At 42.5% G+C, this 21043-nt stretch overlaps 1 protein-coding gene across 2 annotated transcripts; it reads left to right on the plus strand.

Annotated features, from left to right (window-relative positions):
- The first annotated feature begins 2591 nt into the window (after window positions 1-2591).
- Window positions 2592-19099, plus strand: LOC123990977 (E3 ubiquitin-protein ligase pellino homolog 2-like). Of its 2 annotated transcripts, none has more exons than XM_046292043.1 (7): window positions 2592-2917; window positions 12614-12743; window positions 12917-13018; window positions 13954-14151; window positions 17467-17652; window positions 17863-18068; window positions 18292-19099. In XM_046292043.1, exons 1-7 carry the CDS (start codon window positions 2841-2843, stop codon window positions 18707-18709), a joined length of 1317 nt encoding a protein of 438 aa, XP_046147999.1. In that variant the 5' UTR covers window positions 2592-2840; the 3' UTR covers window positions 18710-19099. The 2 variants fall into 2 exon arrangements, with proteins under 2 accessions (XP_046147999.1, XP_046148000.1); XM_046292044.1 differs by having other exon boundaries at window positions 18310-19099.
- Window positions 19100-21043: the final 1944 nt, after the last annotated feature.

Raw genomic sequence — 21043 nt, forward strand, 5'->3', positions numbered from 1 at the left:
GAGTAGGTGTGTACAAACTTTTGACTGGAACTGTATATACAGTGCATGCGGAAAGTACTCAGACCCCTTGACTTTTTCCACATTTTGTTACATTGGATAACACATGTTTTTTCATCAATCTACACACCATACCCTATAATGACAATGCGAAAAAAAACTAACAAAAAAACACAAGTAGTCAGACCCTTTGCTATAAGACTCAAAATTGAACTCGGGTGCATCCTGTTTCCATTGATCATCCTTGAGATGTTTCTACAACTTTGATTGGAGTTCATCTGTAGTAAATTAAATTGATTGGAAATTATTTGGACAGGCACACACCTGTCTATATAAGGTCCCACAGTTGGCGGTGCATGTTAGAGCAAAAACCAAGCCATCAGGTCGAAGGAATTGTCCATAGAGCTCTGAGACAGGATTGTGATGAGGCACAGATCTGGGGAAGGGTACCAAAACATTTCTGCAGCATTGAAAGTCACCAAGAACACAGTGGCCTCCATCATTCTGAAAGTAAATTAGTTTGGAACCACTAAGACTCTACCTAGAACTGGCCCCCAAGCAAACCTGAGCAATGGGAAGAAGGGCCTTGGTCAGGGAGGTGACCAGGACCCGGTGGTCACTCTGACAGAGCTCCAGAGTTCCTCTGTGGAGATGGGAGAAACTTCCAGAAGGACGGTCATCTCTGCAGCACTCCACCAATCAGGCCTTTATGGTAGAGTGGCCAGACAGAATCCACTCCTCAGTAAAGGCACATTACAACTTGCAACTTGGAGTTTGCAAAAGGCACCTAAAGACTCAGACATGAGAAACAAGATTCTCTGGTCTGATGAAACCAAGATTGAACTATTTGGCCTGAATGCCAAGCGTCACGTCTAGAAGAAACCTGGCACCATCCCTACGGTGAAGCATGGTGATGGCAGCATCATGGTGTGTGGATGTTTTTCAGCGGCAGGGACTGGGAGACTGGATCGAGGGAAAGATGAACAGAGCAAAGTACAGAAAGATCCTTGATGAAAACCTGCTCGAGAGCGCTCAGGACCACAGACTTGGGTGAAAGTTCACCTTCCAACAGGACAATGCCCCTAAGCACACAGCCAAGACAACGCAGGAGTGGCTTCGGGACAAGTCTCTGAATGTCCTTGAGTGGCCCAGCCAGAGGCCGGACTTGAACCTGATCGAACATCTCTGGAGAGACCTGAAATTAGCTGTCCATCAACGCTCCCCATCCAACCTGACAGAGCATGAGAGGATCTGCAGAAAAGAATGGGAGAAACTCCCTCAATACAAGTGTGCCAAGCTTGTAGCGTCATACCCAAGAAGACTCAAGGCTATAATCTCTGCCAAAGGTGCTTCAACAAAGTACTGAGGAAAGAGGTCCTTGGTCCTTGGTCCTTCTGTAGCTCAGTTGGTAGAGCATGGCGCTTGTAACGCCAGGGTAGTGGGTTCGATTCCCGGGATCACCCATACGTAGAATGTGTGCACACATGACTGTAAGTCGCTTTGGATAAAAGCGTCTGCTAAATGGCATATATTATTATTATTATATTAGAGTCTGAATACTTATGTTAATGTTATATCTGTTTTTTTATATATACATTTGCTAACATTCCTAAAAAACAGTTTTTGCTTTGTCATTATGGGGTATGTGTAGATTGATGAGGCAAAAAATAATTTTGTCAATTTTAGCTGTAACGTAACAAAATGTGGAAAAAGTCAAGGGGTCTGAATACTTTCCGAATGCACTGTATAGTCTAATAAATTCACATTTTATATACTGTTCATTATCAAATGAACTCATGGTCATATTTATTTATTAGTTATATAACAACATTTCAACCTTGTTTAGCACGATCTAGTCCAAATATGGCATTATTCCACTATTTGTATCAGTTTCAATGGGGGCCTTTTATTTTGAATGCGAACAGGTTTTCACACAGGTGAACTGACCCACAAAATGGGTAACTTAATTTTTTTTTATTGAATCCGAAATCCATTACATGTCCAATATCCCTGTCTCCCAACCTATGTCAATGGGAATGAGACTGAGTGTACCGATATGCTGGGATTGGTTTAAAAAATAATAAAAGAATGGCTGACTGACCCACTTCCAAATGAAATCTAAACAGTCAACAAGAGAAGTAGGCACGTTATAATGACTGCCACCAGAGAGACATTGCACAATTATTCAAGCTCTTCTATAAAATTACAAAAAATGTAAATCAAAAATGTGAAATATAATATGCTGGGCCTGGACTACAAAGGGATTGCATTTCCTTCAGAATTTGAAACCGCTTTATTTTATTTTACATAATAGTCACTACTAGCAAGCTGCTCATCAAGACCTCGACAATCTGCATGGTTTTCAAAGGGAGATTGTTGGTCACTGAATTGAATTTTAAGAAAGAGCAAAATGATATGTCAGTGTTATTCCCACACAGTATGTCTGATTCAAAACAATACGTACGAAAAAAAATACATCGTGATCTTATGGGGAATGTATTATTCGTTTTTGTTTATTTTATTTTATTGTCCTCCCCTACAAAAGATGGGTCAGTCGACTCCCTCTGCCCGCGAGCTGTTTTTGTACACTCTGCTACAGAACAGTTTTGTGTTGCGCGGGCCTTAAATTAGTAGCTTTTTCTACATTCTTTTCAAAAGATGCTCGCTCACGGAATCAAAACAATCAAACGAAGAACAAGAATTCTCAAGAAACTCTTGCCTCTAATCAAACTCGGATAGAATTCAAATCAAGAAACTTCCACGTAGTTTGAAGGGTGTATTTGTGATTTTATTTCACTACTATCGCTCTCGATCGTTTACAAGACCAAGCTCGCGCCAGTCTGATGAATTCGCCGAACCAGGACGAAGATGATGTCCCCGTTAAAGACCCGGTGAAATACGGCGAGCTGGTCATATTGGGGTGAGTAACAGTAGGCTAGACGGATAAATTGTAGTTGATCGAAACTGAGCAAATAGTCGTGGTAGCGCGATTCGGTTACTACTATTATATTCGTGTACTACGAAAACAATTGAAAGGATGACGGTGTGAGTCGATTTTTGAGTTCGGTTGGTTTTGTTCTACACAGACAAACGTTATCCTTTATTGCTATACAGAAAATGTAAGCTTATTTATATTTTGCAACAAATTTACCCCACACAATTGTGGGGAAATTATTGTGAAGTTGCTATAGAACGAGCGCTAAGTATAGTAACGTTGCAGTAACTTTGTAACACTGGGGACTGATTTGATACATTGTTACTTTGTAACAGCGCCCGAATATAATTGTTATAATAAGTAGTCTGCCACATCATCATAAGCCCACACTGAAATGAGTAAGGAGGATGTAGGCTTTTTTCTTCAATAAAGATCTGAGTCGGTGTAAAATCAGCACTCGATTGCTCAGGCTGAAAATACCTATGATGTCATACTATTCTGGAGCTGTGATGATCGCAGAAAGTGGGACACTGGATGAAACCAACCGGTAAAACACAGCCTAGCATATCCCACCACAATTGATGTGTGTATATATAGCCTACGTTTGTGGTTCACTTAGGGAATTAATCAACAACCACAGGCAGGCCTATTGGAGCATTCACAAATGGTGCCTGCATGTTGGCTAACATATTTTCCCCACACATACCAGACAGGATGTGCATAAGAGAGACAGACATTCAGCATTTCCACCTCTGCCCAGTCTATAGTCCTGAGGATCTTTGGCTTTACTACGTTCCCATGCACTCTCTCATTCTCAAACTTCCGTTGTGCTTAAAGAGCATCCTGCATACAGGCCTGTGATGCAGTGACTCCATGACACCACTCTTCCTCTCTCCACCCCTCCTGAACTAGACTACGGCGCAATCCCAAATCAACCCCTAGCCCTGATCTGGGCACAGATATGAAAATATTGGATATATATGAGCAATATAGTTATTATAGCTAGCCTACCTCTTGTCTGGAATGTTTTGGCATGTTGCATGTATCTCCAATACACAAGTAACAATGCATAAGGGTTAAGGGCTAATGGTTTATCCACAGTCTAGTGTTAACACTCCCGGCTCTGAACACACTATGCTTCTCCCTACCAAAGATATATATATATAATATAAAAAAGACATTGTAATAATGCCAATTACAACAATACTGAATGAACACTTTTAACTTAATATAATGCATCAATAAAATCGATTTAGCCTCAAATAAATAATGAAACATGTTCAATTTGGTTTAAATAATGCAAAAACAAAGTGTTGGAGAAGAAAGTAAAAGTGCAATATGTGCCATGTATAAAAGTTCATGTTTAAGTTCCTTGCTCAGAACATGAGAACATATGAAAGCTGGTGGTTCTTTTTAACGAGGCTTCAATATTCCCAGGTAAGAAGTTTTAGGTTGTAGTTATTATAGGAATTATAGGACCATTTCTCTCTATACAATTTGTATTTCATATACCTTTGACTATTGGATGTTCTTCTAGGCACTTTAGTATTGCCAGTGTAACAGTATAGCTTCCGTCCCTCTCCTCGCCCCTACCTGGGCTCGAACCAGAACACATCGACAACAGACACCCTCGAAGCATCGTTACCCATCGCTCCACAAAAGCCGCGGGGAACAACTACTCCAAGTCGCTGAGTGAGTGACGTCACCGATTGAAATGATATTGTCGCGCACCCCGCTAACTAGCTAGCCATTTCACATCAGTTACACCAGCCTAATCTCAGGAGTTGATAGGCTTGAAGTCATAAACAGCTCAATGCTTGAAGCATTGCGAAGAGCTGCTGGCAAAACGCACAAATGTGCTGTTTGAATGAATGCGTACAAGCCTGCTGCTGCCTACTATCGCTCAGTCAGACTGCTCTATCAAATATCAAATCATAGACTTAATTATAACATAATAACACACATAAATACTAGCCTTAGGTCATTAATATGGTCGAATCCGGAAACTATCATTTCGAAAACAAAACGTTTATTCTTTCAGTGAAATATGGAACCGCTCTGTATTTTATCTAACGGGTGCAACCCTAAATCTAAATATTCCTGTTACATTGCACAACCTTCAATGTTATGTCAAAATTCTGGCAAATTAGTTCGCAACGAGCCAGGCGGCCCAAACTGTTGCATATACCCAGACTCTGCGTGCAATGAACGCAGGAGAAGTGACACAATTTCAGTCGTGCAACGATTGTGATTTTTTCGCAAATGCGCTTTTGTTAAATCATCCCCCGTTTGGCGAAGTTGGCTGTCTTTGTTAGGAAGAAATAGTCTTCACATAGTTCGCAACAAGCCAGGTGGCCCAAACTGCTGCATATACCCTGACTCTGTTGCAAGAGAAGTGACACAATTACCCTAGTTAAAACAAATGAATGTTAGCAGGCAATATTAACTAAATATGCAGGTTTAAAAAATATATACTTGTGTATTGATTTTAAGAAAGGAATTGATGTTTATGGTTAGGTACACATTGGCGCAACGACAGTCCTTTTTCGCGAATGCGCACTGCATCTATTATATGCAACTCAGGACACGCTAAACTAGTAATACCATCAACCATGTGTAGTTAACTAGTGATTATGATTGATTGTTTTTTATAAGATAAGTTTTAAGGCTAGCTAGCAACTTACCTTTGCTTCTTACTGCATTCGCGTAACAGGCAGGCTCCTCGTGGAGTGCAATGTAAGGCAGGTGGTTAGAGCGTTGGACTAGATAACCGTAAGGTTGCAAGATTGAATCCCCGAGCTGACAAGGTAAAAATCTGTCGTTCCGGCCCTGAACAAGGCAGTTATCCCACCGTTCCTAGGCCGTCATTGAAAATAACAATGTGTTCTTAACTGACTTGCCGAGTTAAATAAAGGTGTTAAAAAAAGGTGTCCAAAAATACAGATTTGTTATGAAAACTTGAAATCGGCCCTTATTAATCGTCCATTACGATTAATCGGTCGACCTCTAGTTAGCAGTATGGTCAAATCTCCACCTAGCCTTCGTGGCTATGCTGTCCGTATGCTGCTGACCATCATGGGCATAGTCAGGCTGCACTTGAATACTGATTAGCCGCATTCTCCCCCCTGTAGCTAAAGGACATACAGTGGCAGAGACAAAACAGCCATGCGTGACACTACAAAGCACGCAGTCCTCTGCATAAATGCTTTTAGTATCTCCCTCTTTCCTTTGTAATTATACTGTAATGATTTAGTCATTACATGAAATCTTGTTCACACACAGACCCAATGATGTTCTAGGAAATGCTGAATGTTCTTCCCAGTTCTCTAGCTGCAGTATAACATTGAGGAAATCTTGAGAGAACCCTCTCCTCGTCGCTATCAGACGTGTATATTCTGACTATAACTAGCCTATGTTAGTTTTGGGCTGGTAACCGAAAGGTTGCTGGATCAAATCCCAGAGCTAACAAGGTAAAAATATTTTCGTTCTGCCCCTGAGCGAGGCAGTTAACCCACTGTTCCCCGGGCACCGATGACGTGGATGTCGATTAAGGCAGCCCCATGTCCCTCTCTGATTTAGAAGGGTTGGGTTAAATGCGGAAGACCCATTTTCAGTTGAATGCATTCAGTTGTACAACTGACTGGGTATCCCCCTTTTATGCTGCGATGGCATAATTTGCCAGATCCACCTTAACCATCAAATGTTCGGCAGGCTCGGTCGGTATCTCAGTGCAAGGGCATGTGATGTGATTGTTCTGCAGTGAGTCCCTGTCTGCTATCTGTCATTCATTATCTTAGTTAGGCTAGGCTGAGTGGGCTCTCTGGTTCTGTGTGCTAGCCAGGGCCCGGCTCTGCAGCTCACCCCTGCCCTTCTCTCTCGCGCCCACTTCTCCTTCTCTACTTTCTATCTTTCTCTGTCTTACTCCTCCCCCAGTGCTGTTTGCTGACTCTCTGAGAGAAGCAGTCCTTAATGGCACTTCTGCCCTCCACAAAAATAAGGCTGGTGTCAGGGGGCAGAGGAAGTGAATATTTCATACTGCGTACAGCTGTTGGGCGATGTCAACCTTTTTCCTATTGTGATGTCCTCATAAAACATTGTGATTTGATGGTATTGGCCCCTATTTTAATAGCTCCAAATCGCGGCTACAACTGGATGAATCATGATGAAAGATAATGTTGCTGAAAGCCTGGGCAGAGGCTAAGTGCAAGCAAACATTTTATAATATACCTTTCTGGTGGAGAGTCAGCATGGAACAGGTGTGTCTCGCGCACATGATGCAGCAAAGTGACTGTCAACTAATAAGGAACGAGCGGTCATACCGTAGTGAATTAGGTTATAACTCATGGGCTGGATAAGCAAGTCTACAATCTTCAGAATTGGATAATAATTACGTTGCCTCATCCTCGTTCTCTCTCTCATAAAGCTGTGATTGAGAATAGCCTATGCCTAGGCTTACAGACTCCAACATTTGTAGTTGTTCTTTTTGCAAAAGGAGACTTTAGGACAACGCCTTCTTAGGCAATTAGAATATTTGGGAAATAAGCTACTGTTTGTAACTTTAACTTGCCTTAAAGCTTTTGTGATAGGCCTAGTAGGAGGACAGGTTATTGGCCGTTTGGTTTTTGACCTCGCGTGGAGGGATTTTTCCGCCCCGCGTGGGTCACTTCTTTCATAATAAGCTTGAACTTGTCATTCAATTTTTCTATAGGCTATTGATAAGTTTGATCTCTCTCATTATTAGTCCCCTGGCTACCTTAAATTTGTAGGCTATTCAAACAAAGTTTTGAGGTGGAACTCCATTAGATTAATATATTGTTTGATCAAGAGAGAAACCATGCATGTGTAAAACGATGAAAGCCCAAAGTCATATTCCATATCGAATGGAGAGACGAGGGAATATGGCCTACGTTTTTTGAAACCGCTAGACAAACAAATACTGAACAAAAATATAAACACAACATATCAACTGTTGGTCCCATGTTTCATGAAATAAAAGATACCGGAAATGTTCTATACTCACAAAAAAATGCTAATTTCTCTCAAATTTGTGCACAAATTTGTTTACATCCCTGTTGGTGAGAATTTCTCCTTCACCAAGATAATCCTGACAGGTGTGGCATATCAACAAGCTGATTAAACCTGATTAATAAACACAGGTGCACCGTGTGCTGGGGACAATAAGTAATGTTGACTGCACGACTGCTCTTTTGTTGGGAAAGTGGCTGGGCCTGGCTCGCCCCAGTGTAATCCACAGATTACCGTAATTTCCGGACTATAAACTGCTTCTTTATTCCCAGGCTTTGAACCTCGCGGTTTATACAATGGCGCGGCTAATTTATGGATTTTTCCCTCTTTCAAAAAAACTGAGCACCGTCACATAATGCCGTGTTTCGTTAAAGTCTATTTATTTTTGTTACAAGCCATGTTTCGTTTAAAGGCTGTGTAAAGTTCATTTGTTTCAATGTACCGGTAGGCACTTGTGGCTTATAGACATGTGCGGCTTATTTATGTACAAAATACATATTTTTTTATAATTCAGTGGTTGCGGTTTATATTCAGGTGCACTTAATAGTCCAGAAATTACGGTAAGGCCTAATGAATTTATTTAAATTGACTAATTTCCTTCTATGTACTGTAACTCAGTAAAATCTTTGAAATTGTAGCATTTATATTTTTGATCAGTATAGTTAAGGAATGTTTTATATATATTTTTTAACATTTTTTATTATTTTTTATTAATAGGTTTAGGCTTTAAGGTGTGTGTGTGTGTGTGTGTGTGTGTGTGTGTGTGTGTGTGTGTGTGTGTGTGTGTGTGTGTGTGTGTGTGTGTGTGTGTGTGTGTGTGTGTGTGTGTGTGTGTGTGTGTGTGTGTGTGTGTGTGTGTGTGTGTGTGTGTGTGTGTGTGTGTGTGTGTGTGTGTGTTCTGACTGGACATTTTGCGCCTCTATGGTGGAATTCTCCGCTCTGTTTAGTCTACATTCCTCTCTTGCGTTCTGTAGGCCTATATAACACAGGCTATAGCAAATGGAAAGGAATAGGCAGATTACTCTGAATGTCACACCTGTGCTGCCCTGCCGTCCACTGGCCAATTCCATTATTTTCTGCGCAGCGCCAGTCAAGTTCAAATAGGCAAACCATCGCCTGTCACATTACGATGCCGTCACCATTGACCATAGCTGTCAATCATTGTTGATCGACAATACTATTGTAATATCGCCAAACCCTACTGTTTTGCCTGGCCAGTTCTAGTCCATCTGCTTCCCGCATCTCTGCCCTTTCATCACTTTCTGTATCCCTCTCTTCCTTACCTCTGCCCTGCTCTACTCCTGCTCTCTCCCTCATGTTTACCCCCTTTCTCTCTGCCCTCTCTCCCTGTATTTATCTGCCCTGTCTTTCTTTCTGGTCTACCTCTCCTCAATGCCCTCTTTCTCCTTACACCCCCCCCCTCCTGCCTGTTCAGCTCTGCCCTGATGTGACACAGGGTCATTGTACAGGTAGCAGTGGGTTCCCTTCAGATGTCCTCTCCTTAGATCTCATGACCGGGCCTCACTACTGCACTCTGTTCCACCACTGTGGAAAGGGAAATATCTTGGCTTGTCTGGTCTGGACTAATATTGTGAAAGGGAAAGATCTTGGCTTAGGTCTCGTTTAGAACTGTGGAATGATGCTGATCGTCCAGGAAGAGCAGCTGCAGCTTGGCATAGAGAGGCATAGCTTTGTTAAAAGAGGAGAGCGAGGGCTGGGAGAAAGGAGGAAGGACTAGAGAGGGAGAGAGGAGAGGAATAATTTGATTTGAAAGCAGGGTTGATGTCCCCTCAAAGGGCTCTGTGTCCACTGGGCATCATCTGAATAGTGTTTAATAGGTACCATGCCCAGCTGATTAGCTGAAAGCAGGCCTCACCATGAACTCTTAGCGTGACAGTGCAGTTCTTCTCAGTTGCCCAGCAAACTAGAGACAAGAAAGAGTTTAGGTTTGAACAATCATCTGAGATGACCACACAGTTCCACTTAGGCTAACGCTTACTCATTCTTTCTCTTTTTCTCTTCCGTGTCTCTCGCTGTCTCTTTCGATGCTGACACACACCAACAAAGATGTATATATCACACACACACAGAGAGAGAAAAGTGCCCAGAGGAGAGGTTAAGAAGGAGTTGAACCTACAAGTATTCAGAGCACCATATTAATTCAACCATTGTTATTCAGGCATTTGCTGAATACAGTTTAATTGGTGTTTCAGTGTAAAGAGGGTTCGCCCAGTAAGCGCGCTATTCTGAGGTTTCAAGTGGCCTGTCAGTGAATCGGACTCAAGTGGTACTTATCCGTATCTATGAGCGGGTAGTTGTACATTAGTTGTCTGTGAGGAATGAGTGGTGGAGGTGATAGGCCAGCATTTATAAAAGGGATGTTTCATTCTGTAGCAAAGTAGGCCCACAGAAACCAACACCGACGGGAGACCGTCAATTTGGAAGAGCCAAATGATCAGCAGGGATTTGCGATATCTCCAAAGATCAAATGAGGTGAATAGGTCGACCGATTAATCGGAATGGCCGATTAATTAGGGCCGATTTCATGTTTTCATAACAATCGGAAATCTGTATTTTTGGGCGCCGATTTCCGATTATTGAAAAAATATATATATTTTATACCTTTTATTTAACTAGGCAAGTCAGTTAAGAACACATCTAACCATTGCACTCCACGAGTAGCCTGCCTGTTACGCGAATGCAGTAGAAGCCAAGGTAAATTGCTAGCTAGCATTAAACTTATCTTATAAAAAAACAATCAATCATAATCACTAGTTATAACTACAAATCCAATTTAGAAGGCAATATTAACCAGGTGAAATTGTGTCATTTCTCTTGCGTTCATTGCACGCAGAGTCAGGGTATATGCAACAGTTTGGGCAGCCTGACTCATTGCGAACTAATTTGCCAGAATTTTACGTAATTATGACATACATTGAATGTTGTGCAATATAAGGAGAATATTTAGATTTAGGGATGCCACCCGTTAGATAAAATACCGAACGGTATTTCACTGAAATACTAAACGTTTTGTTTTCGAAATGATAGTTTTTGGATTCGATCATATTAATGACCAAAGGCTATTATTTCTGTGTGTTATTATGTTATAATTAAGTCTGATTTGATATAGCAGTCTGACTGAGCAGCAGCAGGCCCGTAATCATTCATTCAAACAGCACTTTCGTACGTTTTGCCAGCAGCTCTTCGCAAGCACAGCGCTGTTTATGACTTCAAGCCTATCAGCCTAATGGCTGGTGTAACCAATGTGAAATGGCTAGCTAGTTAGCTGGGTGTGCGCTAATACTGTTTCAAACGTCACTCGCTTTTAGATTTGGAGTAGTTATTCCCCCTGCGCTGCATCGCTGTGGAGCGATGTGTAACGATGCTTCGAATGTGACTGTTGTCGATGTGTTCCTGGTTCGAGACCAGGTAGGGGTGAGGAGGGGGAAGGAAGCTATACTGTTACACTGGCAATACTATAGGGCCTATAAGAACATCCAATAGTCAAAGGTATATGAAATACAAATGGTATAGAGAGAAATAGTCCTATAAATACTATATTAACTACAACCTAAAACCTCTTACCTTGGAATATTGAAGCCTCATGTTAAAAGGAACCACCAACTTTCATATGTTCTCATGATCTGAGCAAGGAACTTAAACGTTAGCTTTGCACATGTTACTTTCTTCTCCAACACTTTGTTTTTGCATTATTTAAACCAAATTGAACATGTTTCATTATTTATTTGAGGCTAAATTGATTTGATTTATGTTTTATATTAAGTTAAAATAAGTGTTAATTCAGTATTGTTGTAATTGTCATTATTACAAATTTAAAGAATCGGCCGGTATCGGCTTTTTTGGTCCTCCAATAATCGCTTTTGGCGTTTAAAAATCCTAAATCGTCGACCTCTACTACATGGCGTATTCTCTTTCTTATTTATTTATTTTCAGATGTTATTTAAAGCAGGCAGACCGGCATCAAGGAATTCAGTTACTGTTCGATTGAACGAGTGGGCAAAATTAGTGACCTAAGTGACTTTGAGCATGGTATGATCCTCGGTGGTTCCAGCATGTCAGAAACAAAACATCGTGTCAGTGGCAGTCCTGTGGACGAAAACTGTTTGTTTATTAGTGGTCGAAGGAGAATGGCAAGCCAAAAATAGGCAAATAACGGCACAGTAGTGGTGTGCATAATGTCATCTCGGAATGTACAACTGATAGGTCCTTGTCACAGATGGGCTATTGCAGCAGAGGATCACTCCTATCAGCTAAAAACAAAAAGAAGTGGCTCCAGTGTGCACACGATCACCAACTCTGGACAATTGAGGAGTGGAAAAACATTGCCCGGTCCGACGAATCCCGGTTCCTGTTGCGTCATGCTGATGGCTGAGTCAGGATTTGGCGTGAGCAGTCCATGATGATGTGATGAGTCCATTGCCCCAACCTGCCTGATGTCAACAGTACAGGCTGGTGGCAGTGTTGTAATGGTGTGGGAATATTTTCCTGGCACGTGCGTGTTAGGTCCCTTGATACCAATTGAGCAAGCTTTCCATGCCCTGAAGAATTCAGGCTAGATGGGTGAAAAACATTTAGCATGTAATTTATTTAATGTAGAATCTAATGAATTGAATGTTATGTGTTTGCATTCTCTAGGTACAATGGTTCTCTCCCCAGTGGAGACAGGGGGAGGAGGAAGAGCCGCTTCGCTCTGTACCGGAGGACCAAGGCCAACGGAGTCAAACCCAGCACTGTTCACATCCTCAACACACCACAGGACAGCAAGGTGTGTGCGTGAGAATGTGATGTTGCCGCAGTCTTCCTATAGTGGGAAATGCTGTCCTCGTGTTAGGCCGACAGTAACGGAGTGTGTGTGAGAGGATATCGCAGCAATATGAGGATGTAAAGGTCTACCCTAAACTCTCCTCTCCTGTGGTGGTGGTGTTGTTGTGTTTGCAGGCAGTCCACAGCAGGGGGCAGCACAGCATCTCCTTCACTCTGTCCCGCAACCAGACAGTGGTGGTGGAGTACTGCCACGACAACGACACTGACATGTTTCAGGTAAACACCACAGCAATGTTTTTTTTCTTCTTTTCGGCTAAACACAAAAATAATGCCTGCCTGCTTATCTAGGTAATACTGAGTTCTTTGTCTTCCAAAAACAGGAAGAACAGAAAGAGGATAGCGACTGAACACCCAGGTGTTGCTACCACTTTTTCCCTTTTTGGACGCTTTTGCTGTGTGTGTATAGACCCTCCTCCAGAGTTTGTTTAACGGATGCTTTATTTTGGCTCATGCGGGGAATACTCTCCACTGTGTGTGTGTGTGTGTGTGTGTGTGTGTGTGTGTGTGTGTGTGTGTGTGTGTGTGTGTGTGTGTGTGTGTGTGTGTGTGTGTGTGTGTGTGTGTGTGTGTGTGTGTGTGTGTGTGTGTGTGTGTGTGTGTGTGTGTGTGTGTGACAATGAAATAACAATTCAATCAGCCAATCCCACACCAAACCCCTACTGTATTGTAAGAACCACACCAGCAACCTTCCACAACAGCTGGAGGACGGGATGAATATTCAATCAGTTCTGAAATAGATGTCTGGTGGCCAGCTTAGAACCCCGGATACATTCAAAGCACGGAGAGCATTGTAGAACTATGAAGTGTATCTTAAGTGGGTTATCACAGGTGGTTAATTTTACTGTGAGTAACTGCACACAGCCTGAAACGAAATGTAGCCAGATGTTACTGCTATTTGTGTGTGAACGATGATACAATCGTGGCAAGTAATAAGCACAGCAGGATCCCTCAAGTCCTGGCCTAATTAACAAGCTAAAGAAAAGCTCAAATCATCACCATCACATTCATCAATAAAACCAAATCATGGCCTGACATAAATATGACTTTAAAGGGAGCAAAGGACCTTAAAAATTATTTTCCCATTGAACCCTGTTCTGAACACAAGACCGATCCCATGTAATGTTTGTCTCTCTCACTCGTTTCCCCTGCAGATTGGGCGCTCCACAGAGTGTCCAATAGACTTTGTCGTGACGGACACATCAGGAGAGGGGAAGGAGTGCGAGGACCCCTCAGTGGCCCCCAGCACCATCTCCCGCTTCGCCTGCAGGGTGGTGTGTGAACGCAACCCCCCCTACACTGCACGCATCTACGCCGCTGGCTTTGACTCCTCCAAGAACATCTTTCTAGGGGTGAGTGTGTAGCATGGGCTCTGTAGAGAGACCAAATGGAGAGCTCAAAATGGATGTCCGTTGAAGAGTCACACTTCATTAGGCACAAACGGAAGACAACAGTGTGTCCTTATAGGACATGTTCAGGTAGTACCCACTAGAGGTCGACCGATTAATTAGGGCCGATTTCAAGTTTTCATAACAATCGGAAATCGGTATTTTTGGATGCCGATTTAAAAAAAAATATATCTATATATATTTTTATTTTTACAAATTTTAATTAACGAGGCAAGTCCGTTAAGAACACATTCTTATTTTCAATGACGGCCTAGGAACGGTGGGTTAACTGCCTTGTTCAGGGGCAGAACGGCAGATTTTTATCTTGTCAGCTCAGGGATTCAATCTTGCAAACTTAACTAGTCCAACGCTCTAACCACCTGCCTCACGAGGAGCCTGTCTGTTACGCGAATGCAGTAAGAAGCCAAGGTAAGTTGCTAGCTAGCATTAACTTACCTTATAAAAAAACTATCAATCAATCATAATCACTAGTTAACTACACATGGTTGATGATATTACTAGTTTATCTAGCATGTCCTGCCATTGCATATAATCGATGCGGTGCGCATTCGCGAAAAAGGACTGTCGTTGCTCCAACGTGTACCTAACCATAAACAAAAGAAAGGTTAGTAGGCAATATTAACCAGGTGAAATTGTGTCACTTCTCTTGCGTTAATTGCATGCAGAATCAGGCTCTATGCAACAGTTTGGGCCGCCTGGCTTATTGCGAACTAATTTGCCAGAATTTTACGTAATTATGTCATAACATTGAAGGTTGTGCAATGTAACAGCAATATTTAGAGTTTGGGTTGCCATCTGTTAGATAAAATACGGAACAGTTCCATATTTCACTGAAAGAATAAACGTTTTGTTTTCGAAATTATTCTTTCCAGATTTGACCATTTTAATTACCAAAGGCTCGTATTTCTGTGTGTTATTATGTTATAATGAACTCTATGATTTGATAGAGCAGTCTGACTGAGCGATGGTAGGCACCAGCATGCTCGTAAGCATTCATTCAAACAGCACTTTCGTGCATTTTGCCAGCAGCTCTTCGCAATTCTTCAAGCATTTGTGCTGTTAATGACTTCAAACCTATCAACTCCCGAGATTAGGCTGGTGCAACCGATGTGAAATGGCTAGCTAGCGGGGTGCGCGCTAATAGCATTTCAAATGTCACACGCTCTGAGACTTGGAGTAGCTGTTCCCCTTGCTCTGCATGGGTAACACTGCTTTGAGGGTGGCTGTTGTCGATGTGTTCCTGTTTTACTAAAGTGCCTATAAGAACATCCAATAGTCAAAGGTATATACAAATCGTATAGAGAGAAATAGTCCTATAATTCCTATAATAATTACAACCTGGGTCTCGACCCCGCCCTGTGCAACTGGGTACTGGACTTCCTGACGGGCCGCCCCCAGGTGGTGAGGGTAGGCAACAACATCTCCTCCCCGCTGATCCTCAACACGGGGGCCCCACAAGGGTGCGTTCTGAGCCCTCTCCTGTACTCCCTGTTCACCCACGACTGCGTGGCCACGCACGCCTCCAACTCAATCATCAAGTTTGCGGACGACACAACAGTGGTAGGCTTGATTACCAACAACGACGAGACGGCCTACAGGGAGGAGGTGAGGGCCCTTGGAGTGTGGTGTCAGGAAAATAACCTCACACTCAACGTCAACAAAACTAAGGAGATGATTGTGGACTTCAGGAAACAGCAGAGGGAACACCCCTATCCACATCGATGGAACAGTAGTGGAGAGGGTAGCTAGTTTTAAGTTCCTCGGCATACACATCACAGACAAACTGAATTGGTCCACTCACACTGACAGCGTCGTGAAGAAGGCGCAGCAGCGCCTATTCAACCTCAGGAGGCTGAAGAAATTCGGCTTGTCACCAAAAGCACTCACAAACTTCTACAGATGCACAATCGAGAGCATCCTGGCGGGCTGTATCACCGCCTGGTACGGCAACTGCTCCGCCCTCAACCGTAAGGCTCTCCAGAGGGTAGTGAGGACTGCACAACGCATCACCGGGGCAAACTACCTGCCCTCCAGGACACCTACACCACCCGTTGTTACAGGAAGGCCATAAAGATCATCAAGGACATCAACCACCCGAACCACTGCCTGTTCACCCCGCTATCATCCAGAAGGCGAGGTCAGTACAGGTGCATCAAAGCTGGGACCGAGAGACTGAAAAACAGCTTCTATCTCAAGGCCATCAGACTGTTAAATAGCCACCACTAACATTGAGTGGCTGCTGCCAACACACTGTCATTGACACTGACCCAACTCCAGCCATTTTAATAATGGGAATTGATGGGAAATGATGTAAATATATCACTAGCCACTTTAAACAATGCTACCTTATATAATGTTACTTACCCTACATTATTCATCTCATATACATATGTATATACTGTACTCTACAACATCGACTGCATCCTTATGTAACACATGTATCACTAGCCACTTTAACTATGCCACTTTGTTTACTTTGTCTACATACTCATCTCATATGTATATACTGTACTCGATACCATCTACTGTATGCTGCTCTGTACCATCACTCATTCATATATCCTTATGTACATGTTCCTTATCCCCTTACACTGTGTATAAGACAGTAGTTTTGGAATTGTTAGTTAGATTACTTGTTGGTTATCACTGCATTGTCGGAACTAGAAGCACAAGCATTTCGCTACACTCGCATTAACATCTGCTAACCATGTGTATGTGACAAATAAAATTTGATTTGATTTGAACCTAAAACTTCTTACCTGGGAATATTAAAGACTCATGATAAAAAGAACCACCAGCTTTCATATGTTCTCATGTTCTGAGCAAGGTCCTTAAACGTTAGCTTTTTTACATGGCACATATTGCACTTTTACTTTATTTTCCAACACTTTGTTTTTACACTATTTAAACCAAATTGAACATGTTTCATTAATTATTTTTATTTTATTGATGTATTATATTAAGTTAAAATAAGTGTTCATTCAGTATTGTTGTAATTGTGATTACAAATTTTAAAAGAATACTAATTTAAAAAAAAATTAAATGGCAGATTAATCAGTATCGGCTTATTTTGGTCCTCCAATAAATCGGTATCGGAGTTGAAAAATCATAATTGGTCGACCTCTAGTGCCCACCTACATTTTCTCCCATTGGGTGGCTACTAAACACAACCAATCCTAGACGTGAGTAACCAAGCTTCGGTTCTTTCTTGGTTTTCTTATTCTATTTCATCTTCTTCATCACCTCCTCCTCTTCCAGGAGAAAGCCACTAAGTGGAAGAACCCGGACGGCCACATGGATGGCTTGACCACCAACGGGGTGCTGGTGATGCACCCTGAGGGTTTCCCTGAGGACAACAGACAGGGCCTGTGGAGGGAGATTTCTGTTTGTGGGGACGTCTACGCCCTCCGAGAGACACGCTCTGGACCCAGCCGAGGCAAACTGGTCAGTACCGTAGGCTACAAGAGGCACAACCAGGGCACCCTATTCCCTATGGGCCCCTGTCAAAAGTAGTGCACTATATATAGGGAATAGACAACTGTATGTATTTGTGACGTTTCATTTTCTCAGATTTTGTTCATTGTGTGCATATGTACTCGTGTGTATTAGTCTGATGTCCTCCCTGTGTGTGTGTGTGTGTCTCCTGGCCTGTAGGCGGAGGGAGAAAGCAGTGCCTTGCGGGATGGTTCTCTGGTGGACCTGTGTGGAGCCACTCTGCTGTGGCGTACTGGGGAGGGCTTGCTCCACGCTCCCACCCTCCGCCACCTGGAGGCACTGCGACAGGAGCTCAACGCTGCCCGGCCACAGTGTCCTGTAGGCCTCAGTACTCTGGCATTCCCTAGCCTGCCACGCAGCCACAGGTGGGTAGCTACTACACAGTGACCGACAAGGAGCTACACCACAAGGAGGTAGTATACATGAGTTGCCCCAATCTACTTGGACAGTGGTCGGGGAAAATTCAACATGCCTCGATTACAACTGTTTTTATCCCTTGTAGTCTATTTAAAAGCTATTTTATAATAAAACTACTACCAACAAAAGAAATGGTGCTTTGAGTTTGAGGTAAAACTTAAAACCTAGTAGTTTTCCTTTTCTCCCCAGTCTGGAGGAGCGCCAGCCCTGGGTTTACCTCACCTGCGGACACGTGCACGGCCGCCACGACTGGGGCCAGCGCCCCGAGCGCCGGGAGGCGAGAGGAGGAGAGGGGGAAGGAGGGATCTCCACAGTCCGCCGGGAGTGCCCTCTATGCAGGAGCGTGGGGCCCTACGTACCCCTGTGGCTGGGGTGTGAGCCCGCCGTGTATGTGGATGCTGGAGCACCTACGTACGCGTTTGTACCCTGCGGCCACGTGTGTTCAGAGAGGACAGCCAAGTACTGGGCGGATACCCCGCTGCCCCATGGAACCCACGCCTTCCGGCCCACCTGTCCCTTCTGCTCTGCCCCTCTCAGCAGCACCCCACAGGGCTGGACACGCCTCATCTTCCAGGGCCCGATCGACTAGCCAGGGCCTCCACGGATGCATTCCACAACTATTACGCAACAGTGGAACCAACAAAGTCACTAAACCAAAGGCCCAATCCTAACTTGAGATAATTGTGTATAACTAATATGAATATTTCTCCAATTTACACTACATCCATGGTGATGTTAGACAAGTGTGTGTATCTCAAACATTTGTGTAATAATGTGTTAACGTCATTTTAGGATCTGTGCTGTAGTTTGCATTAGGCACATTTCTCTCAAGTTACGATTTGGCCATAACATAATCTCCCTTCAAAAGCAATAAGAACACCACTATAGCGAAGCATAGTTTTTAGATAACCTAGTTTTTTGGCTAGTCATCCATGTCTCCAATTCTGTCTCTCTTCAGACATGGCTGAATGTTGTCTGCAGCTCAAGGGCTAAACCTGAGGTGTGTTGAAGTCACTGGATGTTCATGATTGCTGGTTTCCTGACAAAATCATCTCAGCCCAATTTTGAACCAATAATGTAATGATGCTACTTCAGTGTTTGAGTGAATATTCCCTTTGACATATCAATTATCTGGAATACATAACATTGTAATATTTTGTGAAGCGGTTCAACCCCACAGTACCAGTAACTTACTCTACAGTTGCAAATATAAGTGATGTTGGTGAACATTCTGCAGTTTGACCACACCTCAGGTTTGTGACCAAACAGACAGACAGGGTCCATGTCATGAGACATAGCAGAAAGGTCAGAAAGCAACCTCATAAGACATTTTTTTTCAAAGAAAATATAACTATTTTATAAAAATGGGGTGGGATGGGTTGGGATTTCATTTAGATGTTGAGTGTTAAGACAACTATTTTTCTATCTTGAGTATTTAGTTAAATGTGATTTCTCAATGTATGTGTTTTCTGTAAGTGTATTGTGTGTGTTCGTTGAAACGAGGAGAGTGAGAAAAAATTGCCAACACTGTGTCACACACGTTACACGACCATAAACAATTGCCCAGACAATGAATGTAGCCAAATACTCAGGCTATACTAGCTTAGCCTGCCCAGGTGCTTGTATTGAATTGCTCTATATTATGCTACTACTATTTTTTTATCTGAACGTTGTGATATACAGTACCAGTTGACACATCTACTCATTCAAGGGTTTTTCTTAATATTTTACTATTGTCTACATTGTAGAATAATAGTGAAGACATCAACTATGAAATAACACATATGGAGTCATGTAGTAACCAAAAAAATGTAGTTTATATTTGAGATTCTTCAAAGTAGCCACCCTTTGCCTTGATGATAGCTTTGCCCATTCTTGGCATTCTCTCAACCAGCTTCACCTGGGATGCTTTTCCAAAAGTCTTGAAGGAGTTCCCACATGCTGAGCACTTGTTGTTTGCTTTTCCAGGTGACTACCTCATGAAGCTGGTTGAGAGAATGCCAAGCGTGTGCAAAGCTGTCATCAAGGCAAAGTGGCTACTTTGAAGAATCTCAAATATAAAATATGTTGATTTGTTTAACACTTTTTTTGGTTACTACATGATTCCATGTGTTATTCCATAGTTTTGATGCCTTCACATTTATACTACGATGTAGAAAATAGTAAAAATAAAGAAAACCCCTGGAATGAGTAGGTGTGTCCAAATTTTTGACTGATACTGTAGCTTGAAAATGTCCAATTGTTGCAGGAAGATGAACACATTACACCCACATGTGTAACATGAACATACACTCACATCTTGCACTGTGGATTGCCAAACCTTGCATTTGTGCTTAATTGTGCACAGTGTGTCATGTTAATTATACAGCCCTAAATGCCTCAAATGAAAAGAAATGTCAGCAAAATGAGCAGTCCAACACAAATCTACAATTTAAACATTTTCCATATAAGAAAAATACACGCGTACTCAAGCTTCTACTCAGGGGCCAGAGAGCAGTATTTCTTATTCTGGAGGGTGCAACATTACAGAACGTTCAGATAGAAATGTTTGGAGTAGAACTGAGAATGTCTCTATTTTACATTTCTATGCCCCAGATGCATTAACCACTTCAGGTTTACAGCCGTTAGGCCTCTACACAGTGCCATGCTGTATTTCATATAATGGGTAATGTTACCAATGGGTAAATATAAAACCACTTCAGGATGTCTTCCAAGTCCCCAGTTCAGTTAGAAGAGCAACCTTATCTTCCTCAGTACCAGTGTTTTCACCAAACCAATTGTCTATTAGCTCAGGTTTAGAATACTCAGAGTTTGTCCCGAGGGTAGCACAGGACACTGAGCTACAGTAAGCTTGTAGTAAAATATTTTAGATGGTCATTCATTTCATGGCCGCATTTAAGAAGTTGCATCGTTACAGAACATT

The sequence above is a fragment of the Oncorhynchus gorbuscha genome, linkage group LG12 (genome assembly GCF_021184085.1).
Source record: "Oncorhynchus gorbuscha isolate QuinsamMale2020 ecotype Even-year linkage group LG12, OgorEven_v1.0, whole genome shotgun sequence".
Lineage (NCBI taxonomy): Eukaryota > Metazoa > Chordata > Actinopteri > Salmoniformes > Salmonidae > Oncorhynchus > Oncorhynchus gorbuscha.

Coding starts and splice junctions, on each gene's coding strand:
- LOC123990977 (XM_046292043.1), top strand. CDS start 2,841: ATGAATTCGCCGAACCAGGACGAAGATGATGTCCCCGTTAAAGACCCG. Junction 14,152..17,466: donor CCAAGAACATCTTTCTAGGG/GTGAGTGTGTAG, acceptor CTCCTCTTCCAG/GAGAAAGCCACTAAGTGGAA. Junction 17,653..17,862: donor GACCCAGCCGAGGCAAACTG/GTCAGTACCGTA, acceptor CCTGGCCTGTAG/GCGGAGGGAGAAAGCAGTGC.